The following is a 16,857-nucleotide window of genomic DNA, read 5'->3' as shown; positions in this document are numbered from 1 at the left end:
GACATTTCTTCTATGAAAATGACAGGCCCGTGTTAGCACCGGTCCTCCACCGATGTAAACAAATGCATAGACGGATCTGTCACATGAAAAGGCCTATTATCCTGATGCTCATGACAGTTCACTCCGGCCGGCTTTGTTCTCGACTCACCAGCTGGTCTGGTTTACATAACAAACCAGCTGGTCTTCCGATGTTTACAGTCAACGTCATTGTTCTAACCTCCAGCTGGTGTGTCGAAACCAGCTGTTAGTGACAGAAATCAAGGATGAAAGACACCATCAGTACATTATTGGCAGCTTCTCAATTTCGTCATGAAAGTTTAGTCATTCGTGAAAATTACAATATTTAAGGCACAGACAAACAGACGTAACACTGACGTAATTTCCATCGACCACTCATTTAACGATCATTTCAAATTCGTTATGTTACAAATCTCACAACTAGAGGCGCGCGCATCGTTTTTCTTCGCGTTTGACGTTTCACACTACCGCCATCTGCCGGTCTTGTTGCACGAAACACCTTTTTGTGCAACATGCTCACCAGATGATGACGGTGTAAACTGGGCGATGGATTTTGAAGAAATTTGTTCTAAGTGTTACGTCTGTTTGTCTGTGTTTAAGGCATAAAGTTTTATTCAGTCCTGGGTTAATTCGAATGTTCCTGTTATACCCATAAGCAGTACTTTTGTGGGGTAGTACGAGGTGTGTTGATTTCCGTACGAATCGGTATGTACGTGGACAATATGTTCCAGAGGCGAATTTTTTAGTGTCCGAATGATATCGTCGTCCTTTGGTCGATCTGGTGGCATTCTTCAAGGTGTCATAAATAATTGGGTTTAGCTTAGCTTGTTCTCCGAGTAGTTCGTTTTCAGTCTTCGTTTCTTTTAAGAGTCTCAGATCTTTACGTAGGCTGAAGATCAGCTTTTTGTGTTTGTTGTTTGCCATCAGACGACATTTGCAGGTTTGGTCTTGCACAAACATTTGCCGACGAAGAAAATTTATTTTTTTCTTCTGAGCGCTTTTATTGTAGCTTCCTTTTCTCTGATCCTTTGACGGAATTTGATTGTCTTTTCCACTTGAGAATGGCTCTCGATACTATCTTGAGATAGAATAATAACCTCGAATTCTTCGATTCCATCAAAATGTTTCTGCTGTTCACTAACTTCCGAGCTGGTTTGCAAAATATTCTCCGGATTATCAATAGCTGATTGTTGTAGAAGACACTCAGTCTCAATATCGCTCAGAGCCGGCCATGGCACATTCTCCCTGGCGTTTGAATTTTGTTTTTTTTTTTTTTTTTTTTTTTTTTTAAATCTTTATTTGAGTGTATTTTAACGCACGAGGGCTAGTTCTACACTGTTTGAATTTTGTGTGTCGTCGTTCGTAGTTGAATTGTTCTGATGTTCATTTTTAGGAAATGTTTCAGTGGAAGTTAACTGAAGCCATTTGGCAAAATCATCGTCTCCATCGATGAATTCTACGGTCATTTCATTAGACTCCAAGTTCTCATTACCAGCATCTTGAAAATTTGCCAGAAAACTTTCGGACCCATCATTGAAATTGATTTTTGCGCGAGAAGACGGAACGGCACCAGGTTTTAACCTACGAATAGTATAGGTATTTAAAGGTTGTAATGAGTACCTTCTTCATATTTTATAAGATGTTTACTTACCCTTTATTATTGTTATGAACATGTCGAAAAGCTTCTGAAGGAAAGTGGTCAGAGCATATTTTTCGTTTGGAAAAAGCTGAAGCGTCCAGAGTTTTGAAAACATCCAAAATCTCCTCAAAAAGACACGATTCCACCCAAAGTGCGCACCTAATGAAATGAAATGTTTCTTGTAGTAAAGAGACAAATATACTGCACTATCGTATCACTTACAGCACTTCGCTCTTTGGGAAACTGTAGAAAGAAACATGTTTTGTTCTTTCGGAGCTGCCTTGGTGGTTCCCGCACAAATAAAATTCGCATTTGCGACCCATTTCTCGCATACTCTGAGATAACGCCCTAAAAGCCATTGGTAACCATGTGTGTAGCTCGTTGTTTCTGAGCAAGTGAAGGAATAAACATCTAAACCAACATCACTGGTAGGTAGATAATGATCCTTTCTTCACCATAGAGTTGTTAAACAACGTGTAAATCCATTCAAATGCTCAGAAACAATGAGCTACACACTTGGTTACCAATGGCTTTTAGGGCGAGATCACAAGTTATGCGAGATTTGATCCAAATATTAATCGATCAAAAAACAAATCACTAATAATCCCGACGATGAATCAAAACAAAACAATGAATTTGACAGCTTCATAAGTTTGAAGGGTGGCACCGGTGGCGCCATCTATCCACTAATTGCCACTCTTAGATCTGGTGGCGGCCATGTTTTCACACAACATGAGGAGTCTAGCTTGAACGTCTGTCTACGGTGCGGTAAAAAGTTGGAAACGGTTTCTCACCGAAGTTGGATTTTTCTCAAAATCTATCCTAACTTCGGAGGTGCATTCGATTCGCTTCCGGATGCACTCTAATGCGCCCTACTTCCGAAGTAGAGTATCTCGTATAGATTCTGAGAAAAATCCAACTTCGGCGAACAGCATTTTCTAATAATTGACCGAATTTACAAGATGGCTAACAGTATGTTGCGTTTTGCGATTGGAGGCGTATGGTAATGCAAACGAAGAGTTGTTCTACTATATTCATATACCGTAACGGATACTGTAATGCTGCAATCAAATAATATCAACGGTATTGTTTTAACGTTCGATTTGGAATGTAGCTCGAACATAACGTTAATAGATAACAATATTAGATGTATTCACATTATGTTAGTGAACATTGCTAGTACGGTAAATATTTATGCCGGATGAAAATCATCTTGATTGTGTCTTGTGTCCGAAAATGGGGTACTGTTGAGGCAAAAATCATTCGATTCATGACGGGGAATTTCGTTCAGTGCAGACATCTCCGCGAGCGCTGGTAGGCGTAATTTTTTGACAGGCTTTCACAACTTATGCACCCCTCGTTGCAGGGTAGGCATTGCAAAAGTAAACAGTCAACTCGCGATGCATTTGTGTTTTCGATAGATTTGTGAAATCGGTGAAAACTGTTTCGTTTAAAAAAAGGTTGTAATTCTATAGTTTTCAGTGTAATATCATAACCGTTCGTGAAAATGAAGGACTCCGATGATCTGGAACTACAAATCAATGCCGACGAAATGTGCCGCACTTGTTTGGGCCAGTTTCCCGTAAGTCAACTGAAGCCGATTTTCTGCAACGAAATCCTGGATGGCAAGATTATCTCGTTCCCCAAAGTGTTGGAATCCACCGTTGGTGTGAAGGTAAATAAGGATATATTAAATAATTAGGACAAATGTACCATTAGTGGTGCACCTAAGGGAAAACTGCTAAAACATGGTGATAAAATCATGAATTATATGATTTTAGCGTATCAATCGCTAGATCTCAAATCCTTCTATCATTCAAATGTATAAAAATCACGATTCATTTGAAATTTCCCTGCAAAAAGCCTTGCACCAACAATAGGAACACTGTTCCTTTAGTAGAGGTATGTTTTAAGAATGGTTCCTTTAGTGACGCAAACCATTGATTTCTTATGGGACCCTCCACTATAGGTACTGATGCACCACTATAGGTGCAAAAGAGCAAAAAATTTAAGCAAAATTATTGTTTAAAATAGGTTTATGGTTAAATTTCATGAATATTTTTCGATAACTTGTATCATTTTCACATCGTACATCATAGAAAAATATCACATAGCCATAAAAAAGTGCGAAACATGTCAAAACACACTACCTCCACTATTGGAGCTACCTCCACTAAGGGAGCGTTTGCCCTATAAGGACTGGTAGCACACATCTTTCTAAAGACTTGGTCTCTATTTCAATGTAAGTATTTTTTTAATCAAAATGGTCCTTAAAGTCACTATTTTCCTTCTCCTTGTAGTAAATTCTTATTCGAGATACTTAACCGGGAATTTCACAGAGATGCTATTCTTCGATTTCCTTTAGAGTTGCTCATTGCTCATTGGAAACTGCTCATTAATTACAGTTTTCCATCGATTTTCCACTTCATCAGATCTTCTAAAGATTTCTACAGGAGTTCTTTCAAGAATTCCTAAGTTTCTGGGTAAATTTAAAGGTCTTCCCAGAAACTCCTACAACAATTCCTCAAGATGTACGCCGATTTTTGCAGTTGTCTCTCCAGCCGTTTTTTTTAAGTATTCCGTCGTGAATTCATCGACGGATTATCTAAAAAAATGCTTCAAAATTCTTCCAGTAGTTCTTCCTAGTAAGAACTATAAATTCGACCAGTAGTGATTCATCGTTAAGTTCCTCCGGATTTTTTCCGGATCCACGAATAAGTCCTAAAGTTCTTCCAAAATGTTTTTGAGTAATTTGAAGTTACACACCAGCAAATACTACAGCAATTATTCCGACCATTTTAGCACAAGTTTTATCTAAGATTCTAACCAGAAATTTAATTGATTATCATATAGCTACTGGATTCGGCACTGCAGTCTTGGGAGGAATCAAAACGATGTTTTTAGATTTTTCCCGACGTTCCGACTCAGAATCGAGTCTTCTTCTGGAGATAATTCTACTTAATTGGTTATCTTTTAATTATTATCTCACATATTCATTCAGACTTCCCCAGAAATTTGCAGAGATCCTTTCAAGAGTTTATCAGGAATTTCTACATTGGTTTAAACAGAGATTTTAATAGCATTTGTTATAGCGATACGTTCAGGGATTTCTCCAATAATGTCTTAAAAGATGTCCTTGACAATTCACTGGAAAAAAAATCCTGGCTAATTTATTTGGGAACATGTTTGGGGAATTTCTCAAAGAATACCTGCTGGACTTTCTGAAAAAAAATCACAGGAAGAATCTCTGAAGTAATTTCCAAAGGTGTTCTTAGCAAAATACTTGGTTGAAATCTTCGAAAAAACTGAATGAAAAAGTTGAAAAAAAAACCCTCAAAAATCAGTGGAGACATTTCCGTAGAAATTATTGCTTCTTGAATTCTCGAAAATGCAGCGATGGTAGCAGGTCTCTTTTGATATATTTATGGTCTCTGAAATCTATTTTCCTTATTTTGCTTGCAGTGCATTCTGGTGCAAAATTATACAGGCTCCAGAAAAACCTCCAGAAACTGTTAAAACTTAACTTATTCTTTAAGAATTTCCAATCAGATTCTTCAAGGAAAGGCTTAAGGAATTATCATAGTGATTTCTCCAAAAGTTTCATCAGTAATACTTCCAGGGATTCCTACAGTGATCGCTCCAGAAAATCTTCTAAAGATTCCATTATCAATTCTCCCAGAAATGCTTTCAGCGATATTTCAAAGGATGCTTAAAGGGTTTTTTTTTATTTGCTCCAGGGAATCCTTGAGCAGTCCAACGCTACTGCTTCCAGTAATTTCTTCAAGATTGCTTTGTATTTTTTTCTTAGCACTTTCCTAGGATTCTGGAAACAATCTCTAAATGGATTTCTACAAAAACTGTTTAATAAACTCTTGCGAATTCTCATTGAAGAATTTCTGTAGGTATCTTTGGAAGATCTCCTAGAGTAACAACTAGAAAATTCGGTTGAAGGATTAGTCGATTTTAGCTTCCTCTGCTCGACTAATCCTATCCTACACCTTTTCTAACACGCTTACATCAGGGAATTGCTCGAAAAATTCATCGAGGGGTTATTCGAAGAAATCCATTAAGAACTTTAAAACTTCTTTAGAAATACCTCACGGTATTCTTCTCTCTCTTATAATTTCTTCTCTAATAATTTATAAAAAAAAATGCTTAGAGACAATTGAACACTAAGCTGAGAAGCAGGCTATGTCCTTGTGATGACGTATTGCCAAGAAGAAAAAGATCCTCACAGAAACTCCTAGTTGAAATCTCAAAGAACTCCCTAATTACAATTTTAAAGGATATCCAAAGATGTTTCTAAAGTTATCACAATCCTTGGAGAAATTCCTGATGAAATTTCTGAGACAACCCCTGTGGTTATCCTTTGAAAAATCCAGTTTGTATTTTTGTGGTTCACAAACAAAATTCTTGGACGAATGCCTTGGGAAAAATCATGGGAGGGTTGCATGGGAAATAATCATTATATGAACTCCTGAAAGAATTATCGGAGTGATATCTGAATCTTTGGGCAAATACCTCAATTAATTTCTGATGAAATTCTTAGAGAAATCATAAAAAAATGTATGCAGTAAAACGAGCAGTATTGCTTTGCGTTATTTCGCAAAGAATCTCCAGAAAAGGTCTTAGAAATATTCTTAGATAAATGATTCCTGTCAGGTTTTAGCAAGCCAGAAACTTCTTTTTTAAATTGCGCATGAGTATTTGAACGAATTCTGATACACAGGATTGATAAATAACATAATAATATTAATTTTAAATCTTCTTAAGTATGTTTTATTTATACCGGTAGTGTATCAAAAGCGCCTAAAAGTATCATTCATAGAATTGTCACAAAGTGTAAGAACTATAATAGATGACTGAAGCTCAAATCTTTCACTATACAGCAAACAAAAATAGCAACGGACCAACGATTATTTAGCCACTAAATTTATTGTTGTACAAAAAATAATATGACCGATGAACCCGTCATTCTCCTATGATTTTTACGCAACGTCCATTAAAACTGATATCAAAAATATTTTGTCCATTGAACGACAGAATCATTGGTAATACATATATTCGTGAGAGTTTTAATTATACGGCAAAATCGTCATATCCTGTGCATTGGATAATTAAATATTTAATCTTCAGTCATCATGTACACTCCTTACACATTGTGACATAGAATGCCATAGTATGACAAAAAATAACTGCTTAAATTTTCAATGAACAATACGTTTAGGCTCTTTCAGGTACACTACCGGTGTAACTGAAAAATATTAAAGAAGCTGATTGTAACCATTATGTTTGTAAGTATCAAAATTCGTTCAATTGAAAGAAGTGTTTGCTTTGTTAAATCTTTTTTTTTTCGCTGAAATTATCTTATTGTTTTGTCCATAGGGGAAAGTGCAGGAAAAGTTGATAAAGTGCTAAAAATATTATGAATTTTTCGAATGCTTGCATGATTTCCAACAATTTTCCGATGAACACACTAGATCCGCATAATTTTCTTTGTGTTTTAAAGTTCACGGATGAATGATTGATTTTTCAAAATTTGTAATTTTTCGAGTCGATTTTTTTATTGATGGGATATAATCTCATATAATCTAAAAATTCAATTATGTAGTTACTACTGCTCATTCCACCCCATTGGCCAAGCCGCCCCGACTACCCCTAACTGTAAGAAGTATCAGGTTGGATTTTCTGAAAATTTTAATGGAAATTGTTTTGTCCTGATTCCTGTTTGGATATTATTTATAATTTATTGTGTATGATCTCTTTTTGGTTCACGTAAGGTCTTTTTTTGGTCTCTATTTCCAAGCATAATGTCTTAAAAGCATAGCTTCCCAAACTTGGATTTCACGATCCCCAACATCTCGCCAGCTCACTTTTTATTAATAAAGCGGGCCAAGTTTGGGAAACGATGCTCTAAAGTTCCTATTTTAAAAACACTCGAATGCTACCAGCCCTGTATTAGACAGAGTTCTTTCTGATTTAAAAATTTAATAATTGCAGCCAGCAAAGAATGAAGTATTTCCGAAGAACGTTTGCGTCGACTGCAAGAGCAAATTGAAGGAGCTGTTTTCCTTCAAAGAGAAGACGTCGAAGTCGTTCGATTTGCTGTACGAAATATTTGGTATTGCCAAACCGCCAGCTCCTCAACCTTTGAAAAAAGAACTCAATGCTGCAGACACACAGACCAATGAATTGATCATCCAGGAAGCAGATTTGGAATCGTACAAATTTCTGACGATAGCCAGAACCCCAAAACCGGCCACGAACGACTCGGCTTGTCAAGTTGGTCCAAACACGGAGGAATCGACGTGTCAAACAGAATCGTTTTCCGACGGGAAAAAGGATGCCTACACGCAGGTCGATCCTCCGTTGCCACCACATGAGTTACTTCCGGTTGAAGAGGAAAACATCAGTCAAACGGCCGCGTCCCCATTTTATGTGGAAGAAGAGACGGAACTTGACGACGAGGAATGCTTTAGCCAGGTGGATGTGATTGACGAAGTCGTAGAGGCGGACAATATTCTGGACGATACGGACCTAGACCTCGATGAGCATGAAATGCCGGAGCTGCTGGAGCAGGAAGAGTTCAAATTTGATGGTATGTTGGTTTTGTATATTTTTTCTATAATGTTTCTAACACCACACAATGGTCAAAATCGACGATATGTTATCGTTGATTTCAGACGTATGATGTCTTCAAAAAAGTTGTAACTTTAACTCAAGCAAGCAGCGGTTCTACCTTCTTCTTCTTGGCATTACGTCCTCAGTGAGACAAAGCTTGCTTCTCAGCTTAGTGTTCTTATGAGCACTTCCACAGTTATTAATTGAGATCTTTCTTTGACAAAGTTGCCATTTTTGCATTCGTATATCCTGTGCTAAGTAGGTACGATGATACTCTATGCCGAGGGAAGTCAAGGAAATTTCCATTACGAAAAGATCCTGGACCGACCGGGAATCATTTACCTTTTACCTTCAGCATGACTTTACTTTGTAGCCGCGGTCTCTAACCGCTTGGCTTAGGAAGGCCCCTCGGTTGCTATACATGGTAATTCCAGACCGTATACTAGACGGCTATCGATAATTGCTTGAGCAACTCGAAAACGTATGGCCTGATTGTTAGATCGATGTGGACGAGAGATTGTACGCACTAGGTTTAGCCGAGTACGACAATTTTTTTTTTTTTTTGCAATTCCGTTGTATATCAGCCTTTTTTTTTTAAAAGAAATTGATCAACATAACGGACTACTTTTCCTACCAAATAAACAGTGCTGAAAAGTGCTACTTTTCAGCACTTATAACGGTATCGAAAAATAGCTCTTTTCAGTACTGTTTTGGGAGTTGTCAATTTATTTATCTGATTGGCTACAAGAAGGCATCCTGCCTATTCGGACAGAAGACTACAGACTACAAAATGAAAATGGATTTTGTCTCTTATCTAGCCATACTATTTACAACAAATGATATTTACAATACAAAGAGTAGAACAAGTTGCAGAATGATGATTTTTACAGCACGAGTCGTAAATTAATTACGACGAGTGCTGTAAAAATCGAGTTCTGCAACGAGTTACGTACAACATTTTTTTGCAATTTCGTAGAAGACCACTTGAGGGTAACAAAAATTATATCGGAATGCACTGACCATCATTTTACAATTTATGAAAAATGGTTGTGTATTGATTCATTACGCAACTCAAAACAGTTGCGTAATGAGAAAGCGTTGCGTAATAAATCATTACAGCAATGGTTTCAGTTGCGCAATAACTATTCCCGCACTTCAGTGCAGGAAAGTAGGTCGTTTCATGACAGATTGGCGTGATAAAAAAACAGCCTATTACGATGAGAAATTGCAAAAAAAAAAGTCATTTTTGCAATTTCTCATCGTAATAGGCTGTTTTTCCTCTATACATACCTTCTCTGTCCATGAAAGCTGGCAGTGTAGCTCGTGAAAAGCTATCGGCGACGCGTATTGAGGCCGCACGATCTAGTTGAGGGCCTCCTCCCAAAATGGGGGCCCGTTATTACGATAAAGTCAGCTCACTACCTAGTTGTATATCATTACTTCCACAGAAACTTTTCTTAAAAACACATTTAAGTAGAACTGAAAACAAAATAGTTAGATAAAAATGAGTCCACCCTAAGCACATTTAGTGAATTTAGTGATTATCTAAGATCAAATCTATCTTTAGCAAAGTTTTTCTAAAAAAACTTTTTCTACAAGTTCTCTGGAAAACGCAACAACAAGTTACTCCAAACAAAAAAGTTGCATTAGAAATTTAAACCTAGGTAAAACATAGTTTTTCAACTTATCTAAGAAGATGAAAAACTCAATTACCTATGCAAAGAACATCTCTGAAGACATCATACGTCTGAAATCAATTGTTCAAGGTCGATTCGGATCATTGCGCAATGATCCGGTATTGATGCTAGTACAAATTTGATGTATCCATAATTTGTATTTCTCGTATTTTTTTTTCAGAAAAATCAAGCAGCAAGTCAAGTAATCGAGACAAAGTTGAGCAAGACATTGAAAACGAAACCATTGAATACCTGACCTATGAAGTCATTCGAGAAGTAGAAAATGAATCGGAACCTAACTCTGACGAAAATATCTCCTCAGCTACAGCTAAACCAAAAAATGAGCACAAATGCACCTATTGTCAGTTTGTTACGAGCGTAAAAAAAGCTTTCAATGATCATTATGCCATTCACAAGAAGACTATTGAAACGATTTTCGATAGAGTAGATTACCATCGATGCACCAACTGCAAATTAGTTTATCCGACGACGGCAGCATTGGAAACCCATCTCAACACTGAAGCATGCACTGCAATAGATCGAGAAGATTTCGAAGAGTCCACCGATGCAATCGTACACGAAGAGTTCTACAATATGGGATTGGATATTTGCCTGCCAAGAATGAAGACTTTCCACACAAACGAAAGCTCAAAAGTCGTTTGTGGTTTGTGCAGCTTGGAATTTGATTCACTATCCAGTGGCCTGGAGCACTACTCTTCGACGCACGAATTTGAAGAAACAAATTCGGAAGACGCCAGTCGCATTTGGAACGCATACGGATACGACCAAATCCACAGATGTGGTATATGCAATGATCAATTTTCGGATGCAAGCTTCATCAGGCAACATGTTTACTTCCACAGGTCCAGGTACGATTGTCCCTTCGATTGCTCTAGCACGTTCCGGGATTTCTTCAAGTTAACTGTTCACTTGAATCAAGCTCATCTAACTAAGAAAGCTGGCTCGTTTGTGGAAACAAAGGCGTCGCTGCAGCCCGATATGGTCTGCCAAATTTGCTTCAAAAGGTTTACCTCCGAAGCATCGTTTAAGGTGCATACAAAGTAAGTATTGTTGATTGTTATTGTAATTGTTCTTTATCTAAAAGCCTTCACATGACTGTATTTCTCGCTAATTTATGATGAGCGCTCCAAAACAATTTGTAACCAAGTTGATATCAGAATATCAATGACTTAGGGACCTTATCATAAATTATGCGAAAATTTCACTATTAACCCTCTAATACCCAAATTTTTATTTTCGATCTAAATATCATTTTTAGTTATCTAAAATCGTTCTAAACACGTTTTGGGCAATAATTTATTTTTATTCGTAAATCTAAGAATTTTGGTTTTTGATTTTTATAATTTTTATTTTTGAACATCCCTATCCTTTTTCATTTTTTCTTGAAGTCTCTTCTAGTTACTGATTTTTGGCAATAATAAAAATTCAAGTTTTCACGGTACTTTAAAAAATATTAAATTTTAAATATTTTTCTGGAAATATTTTTATTTTCCGTGTAAATAACGGAAAAACAGGTTTGAAATTATTTTAATACCACCAAGCTGTTCTTCTGTGATAGATTGATGGTAGAAAAATATAAAAGGTACGAATTTTTATATTACACGTTAACTTAAACCCAGGCATTTGTAGGTTATATAAGAATACAATTTTAAAAACAATTTTTAAAAATACAACAAAGTTTCAAAAGTCATAAAAAACTTTTCTTATATGCGTGTTATGAGTCAAGGCTTAAGCCAAAAATAAAATCATTTTGATTTCCGAGCTACGAAAAAATACACAAAATTCCAAAGTGTACCCCGTCTAAAGGCGGGGTTGGGTATTAGAGGGTTAATCATTCTCTCTCTAAATTGAAATATTAAAATGTGCATGCAGTTCTGGAGCTGTGGTCAAAATTGAAGTTATCGATTATTTTTTTCGTTGAAATCAATTCGTTGTTATTTTTAGAAGTACACTAGAAAAGATTTTAACAAAAACAAATCTGTCGTATGTCATTTTAAATGTTTGTTTTTATTTTATGAGTTTAAATAACATATTTTTATTATCGATGATGCACTTACAATAGTTCTTGTTCAATTTTAGGAACCATTTCGCAAACCGTCGCTACACATGTTCCATGTGCCCGAAGGCGTTCCTGCAGAAATGCGACCTCACCATCCACATGCGGTCGCACACCGACGAACGTCCATTCTCGTGCACCGTCGAAGGATGCGACAAGAGGTTCCGCACCTCAAGCCATCGGCGGGACCACATGTCTACGCATGCTGAAGAGAAAAAGTACCAATGCGATATCTGTCTGAAGCACTTCAAAGCGGAAAGAATTCTCCAGGGTCACATTAGGTGAGTTTCCTAGCTGTGCATAGAAGCCAACTTTTGAATTTATATTGGCTCCGAATTTCTGGTTTTATACGACAACCTTAATCGTTTTTCATCTCTGAAATTTCTCTTAGGCTACACTCTGGATTTAAACCCTTCGAATGTTCTGAATGTGGAAAGACATTTAGTCGGAAGCATCACGTAAAGTTACACATGAAGACGCATGTCAAGAATATAAAGTTCGAATAATCAACAGCAGCAATGTTGGAGAACTCTTAAATTCTCATATCTCATGTTTGAGAATCTTTGTGTTTAAGCAATCAGAAGTGATTTATTATTTGCTAGAAACACAAGAAAACTATCCCACATTAGCAACACACCTTAGTTTTATAGGAATTTTAGACGAATTTCATGGATGAATCATTCTTGACAGCGCTCCCGTTCGCTTTGGGAATAAGATCTCAAACTGAGAATGAGAATGAGTTCACCAACACTGATCAACAATACAGGTAGGTTAATCTCTCTATCGTTAAGTAAAATGATGTTATTCACAACCTCTGAGGAGCTTTCTCGTTTATATAGAGTTTCTCGAAATTATCTAAATGTCTCTCCATGCAAATTTTGAAGATCATTTTCGACTTGGTATTACTTGGTTTTTAATTATGCTGGATATTGCCGGGCGTATTGTAGAGCTCAATCTTCGTTGGTATTGAGCAATACTTCTTCATTTGCCCTGAGAACGTTCAAAATTCTCTGGTGCTTTTCCAATACGTACAGCCAGCTCGTGACTTCTATTTGGTTGGCTTCTGGATCACACTAAGTGATCAGCCCACTAAATTCTGCCCTATTTAAATGCTTAATAATACATATTCGCATCTTTTCTTTATATATGATGATAAGGGTGATCGGGGCAATATGGGCCGCCTAAGGAAAACGCCATGGAACGCATAGAAAAACAGCAAAAATTGTGGTTTAAATGCAAGTGACTTGTACTATAAAATGTTATCTTTCATGTTACGTCGTTAATTAATGTTAACATCAACTTGCCAATTATTTCAGGAACGTTTTGGAAAATCATGTTTTTCTACGTAGTCACCAACCATATGGGGCATTATGAGCCACTATACGGGGCAGTATGAGCCACCTCATTCAATCGAATGATTTTCATTTAAAACAGTATAGAGAAGAGTTGGTGGTGAAGAGTACATTATTGGAAAGGAAATTGTATCAGCTTTGCTTGAAATTATTGATTCTAGCGGCTTATTTTTTTGAGGAAACATAATACATAGTAAACAGACCATGTTATACTAGAACTAAATTGCGATACTTGGTTCAACGTATTTTCTAGCAAAGTGTTCCACTTGTAATGGTGCATAAAGATGACTATGCAGTAGAAAAATAATCTGGTATATTTAGACAATGCATTTTTATGTTCAAAACATCGTTTGTTTTGCTTAAATCTAGGTGGCTCATTTTGCCCCGCCCCAGCATCTTAAAAATAATATAAAGTACCGCGGGGCAAGTGGGAACGAAAAAAACGATAGTTCAAACAAATTGTTCAATAAAATTTTCAAATGTCAATATTTTTCAAATCCAACAACACAATCACGTTTTGGCAACATATTTGCTGGTGTATGCATGAAACTAATCGAATAATTTCGAGATTGTGAAAACCTTGGAAGAAAGTTTTAGAATGAGCCAATGGACGCAGTTACCTCGCTAAGCGGGGCAAGTGGGACACATCCAGTTTCATGCGTCAATCCACATCAGTAAGTCAACCATTACAATAATAGGATTGATATGTCATAGATTTTTAATTTTAAGTACATATTTGATGTACATAAGGGATCATCCATAAAATACGTTACGTTTTAGGAAGAAACCCTTTATTTAATAGTATGTCACCTCACATTCAATTTTAACTGAAAATTCCTCAATAAAAGCGTAAAAAGGAATTAAACATGTTCAAAATATATCATTTATAAGTTGTTAATTAAAATGTAGCACATAAACATTCAATAATTGACGAAATTATAAATATCCCTGGGATTGGGATTATATTTTCCTGGGAGCGATGAATTTTGATAATTGATCGTTGTTGTTAGTAGTTTTGATTAGATGTTGGGTAAATTTTAAAGCAATGGCAACCTTTTTATTACAAAATTTAGATTTTATCTTCTGACCTTAAGATTCTGGTTAAACTACTGTACTATGCAGTTGGGATGCACTAGGCTATCACTTATCAAAATTACTTTTACTTCGGGAAAATATAATTTCAAGCTGGCGAGAAGATTACGAACTGAGGGTGGGTTAGGAGCACAATCAGATCCTTGAATGTGCAATGTGGGGTAGTAATTGGGAATGCCATTGACGGTTTGTAATCTTCTACGAGGTTTTCGAAACCCAACAGGGCGCGTGCACCGGGTTGCGGATAGGAGCAAAGGGAGATCAATAGCATCTACTTTAAATAATAGAGCAAAAAGCCGTTCCATGATTAGGTAATGTTTAGCGATCTTCTATGGTGTTCTAGTACTATAAAATTCTTCACTCACTGGGAATTCTGGCCTTGATAATATCTATAGTGATAAAAACATGAAATAATACCTAATACTCAATAAGCACAATGTAGCTTCAATGTAGTCATAAATGAAATAAAATCAATTTTCTATACTTGAAAAGGTTTTGAAGACAATCAATGAGTGAAAGAACTACCTATTAAGGTGAAGCCTCGGAAGCCAAAGATGGCCGTTACAATGGCCGACTTGTGCCCCTACTCACGTTTTCAAAGGCACAAAACTGGAGAAATAGTTGGCAAACGTTTCTGATCTTCTTATTTTAAGCTTTCTGATAGTGCACAAAGCCAAAATAAAAAGTACACTGTTGTTGGATGCTTTCTTCGCGAGATTTGTGCGTTTGAAGATTCAGTGCAATCTTAGAAGTTGATTCCAAACTGTGTCACCTTAAAAAAGCCACATCAGCTACGGCTATACATATACAAATGTTGGTCATAGGGTCATGGCGAGCATTCGGTATGTATGTCTATGACTGATTCTAATCTAATAGGGGCACTAGAAGACCACGCGGACAATTTCGAAACAAATTATTTTTATACATCGGTCTTATGAAGGCTCAGCTATGCTGTAATGTCATTTATTAAGCTATTCATTAGTGCTGTTTAATTGTTTATTATTCTAACAAAACTACATAATTACTCATTACTAATCACTGTTCCTATATTATCTCTTTCTCACCTTCTTATCTGTTACATGATTATGATCATTACTAATATAATGCATGAGCATGCACAATAAAAATAATTTCAGAACTGTAAGCAGTCCATGGATAACTGGATAGAATAGCTTCGAAAAGGATGCTCAAAACAGAATAATTCTGGTCAGGGAAGTATGAACCTCATGAGTAAGTAACACATTTCATTTTAATAGTATCAAGACAGTTCTGTTTGATCTTCCGACCTTGACGCTTGCTCCTGCGGGAGCGGGTGACGAGGGCAGGATCAAACATGTCGCGCGTCGGTCGAGTGAAGTGAAAAAGTTCCGCGATCGGTTAGTTCTGTTTGATCTTCGACCTTGACGATTGCTCCTTGGCAGTGCGTCAAGAAAGCCCGAGCAGTCGTCAGTTGTTTTCCCTCTCGGGTCGTGCGCCTATTTTCTCTGAGTGCTTTTATATAGCCGAGCAAACGAGTTAAGCTGAATGTGGATTGTTGCTGCTCAGTCAGGGATGGCGGATCAATTGGTGAGCTCGTTTCATGCTACTATTTCTGATCTATAAAATATGTATGACTGCACATTTCATCGATACAACAGTAGGACGTAAATATGATTTTTCTACAAACTATGAATGGTTCGTCACTGTGAGTGTCGACATAAACTCTAATTCATGAAATATTTATGTTTAACATTTTTTTGTTTTCAAAACACCCCTTTCTTTTTATCTTCATTTTTGTAATTATAAAAAAAAAATTGAATGGTTCGACACTACAAGTGTAGACTTGCGAAAGGTTCACTTTATTCAACTTTGGATGGTTCGCCACTGTAAGTGTCGGCATAAGAATAAGAGTGTTCTGTGATGTTCCAGCCAATCGAGTTTTTGTTTCTTTTCAAATAAGTAAAATATAATAACACATGCTTTCGTCCTGACATAATTTTCCTTTACATAGAAATTGTTCATATCAAATGAAAATATTATATTTTCATAAAAGCATATTTATATTTGACAAAAAACTATTTATCATTGTCTAATCACTTATCAAAGTGAATCCTTTGACCCAACGATCCTCCCCATTAACAAACATCCTTCCCAGTAACCTTTGTGGAGATGCAGAGGCAAACACGGTCTCCAAATAGCAGGGGTTACACACTAACATTCCTTCCCCCATTCCCACCTGACTGCAAGGACGTGGCCGGCGCCGTTACCTGTATAAATAGAGGCACTGAATTATGCACACTGAAGAAGATTATGGCCAATCCCAGCCGAACTTCTGGTTGATTCTTTGTGCATTTTCACTGACTTCGGTCAATCACGGAATAGCAACCATTGATATGTGTAGTC

General features: G+C 36.7%; 1 protein-coding gene across 1 annotated transcript; it reads left to right on the top strand.

Annotated features, from left to right (window-relative positions):
* Window positions 1-3,032: 3,032 nt before the first annotated feature.
* LOC5568021 (zinc finger protein Xfin) lies at window positions 3,033-12,849 on the top strand. The gene is made up of 5 exons (XM_001657792.2): window positions 3,033-3,332; window positions 7,658-8,255; window positions 10,136-11,015; window positions 12,055-12,312; window positions 12,423-12,849. The coding sequence occupies exons 1-5, from the start codon at window positions 3,165-3,167 to the stop codon at window positions 12,535-12,537; spliced, it is 2,019 nt and encodes a 672-aa protein (XP_001657842.2). The 5' UTR covers window positions 3,033-3,164; the 3' UTR covers window positions 12,538-12,849.
* Window positions 12,850-16,857: the final 4,008 nt, after the last annotated feature.

This window comes from Aedes aegypti, chromosome 3 (assembly GCF_002204515.2).
Source record: "Aedes aegypti strain LVP_AGWG chromosome 3, AaegL5.0 Primary Assembly, whole genome shotgun sequence".
Classification (NCBI taxonomy): domain Eukaryota; kingdom Metazoa; phylum Arthropoda; class Insecta; order Diptera; family Culicidae; genus Aedes; species Aedes aegypti.
This window is presented reverse-complemented; position numbering and strand designations above follow the sequence as displayed.

Excerpts from the sequence above, each read along its gene's own strand:
- LOC5568021 (XM_001657792.2), top strand. The coding sequence starts at position 3,165 with ATGAAGGACTCCGATGATCTGGAACTACAAATCAATGCCGACGAAATG. Across the intron at positions 8,256-10,135 it reads GGAAGAGTTCAAATTTGATG|AAAAATCAAGCAGCAAGTCA; the intron begins GTATGTTGGTTT and ends TTTTTTTTTCAG. Across the intron at positions 12,313-12,422 it reads ATTCTCCAGGGTCACATTAG|GCTACACTCTGGATTTAAAC; the intron begins GTGAGTTTCCTA and ends AATTTCTCTTAG.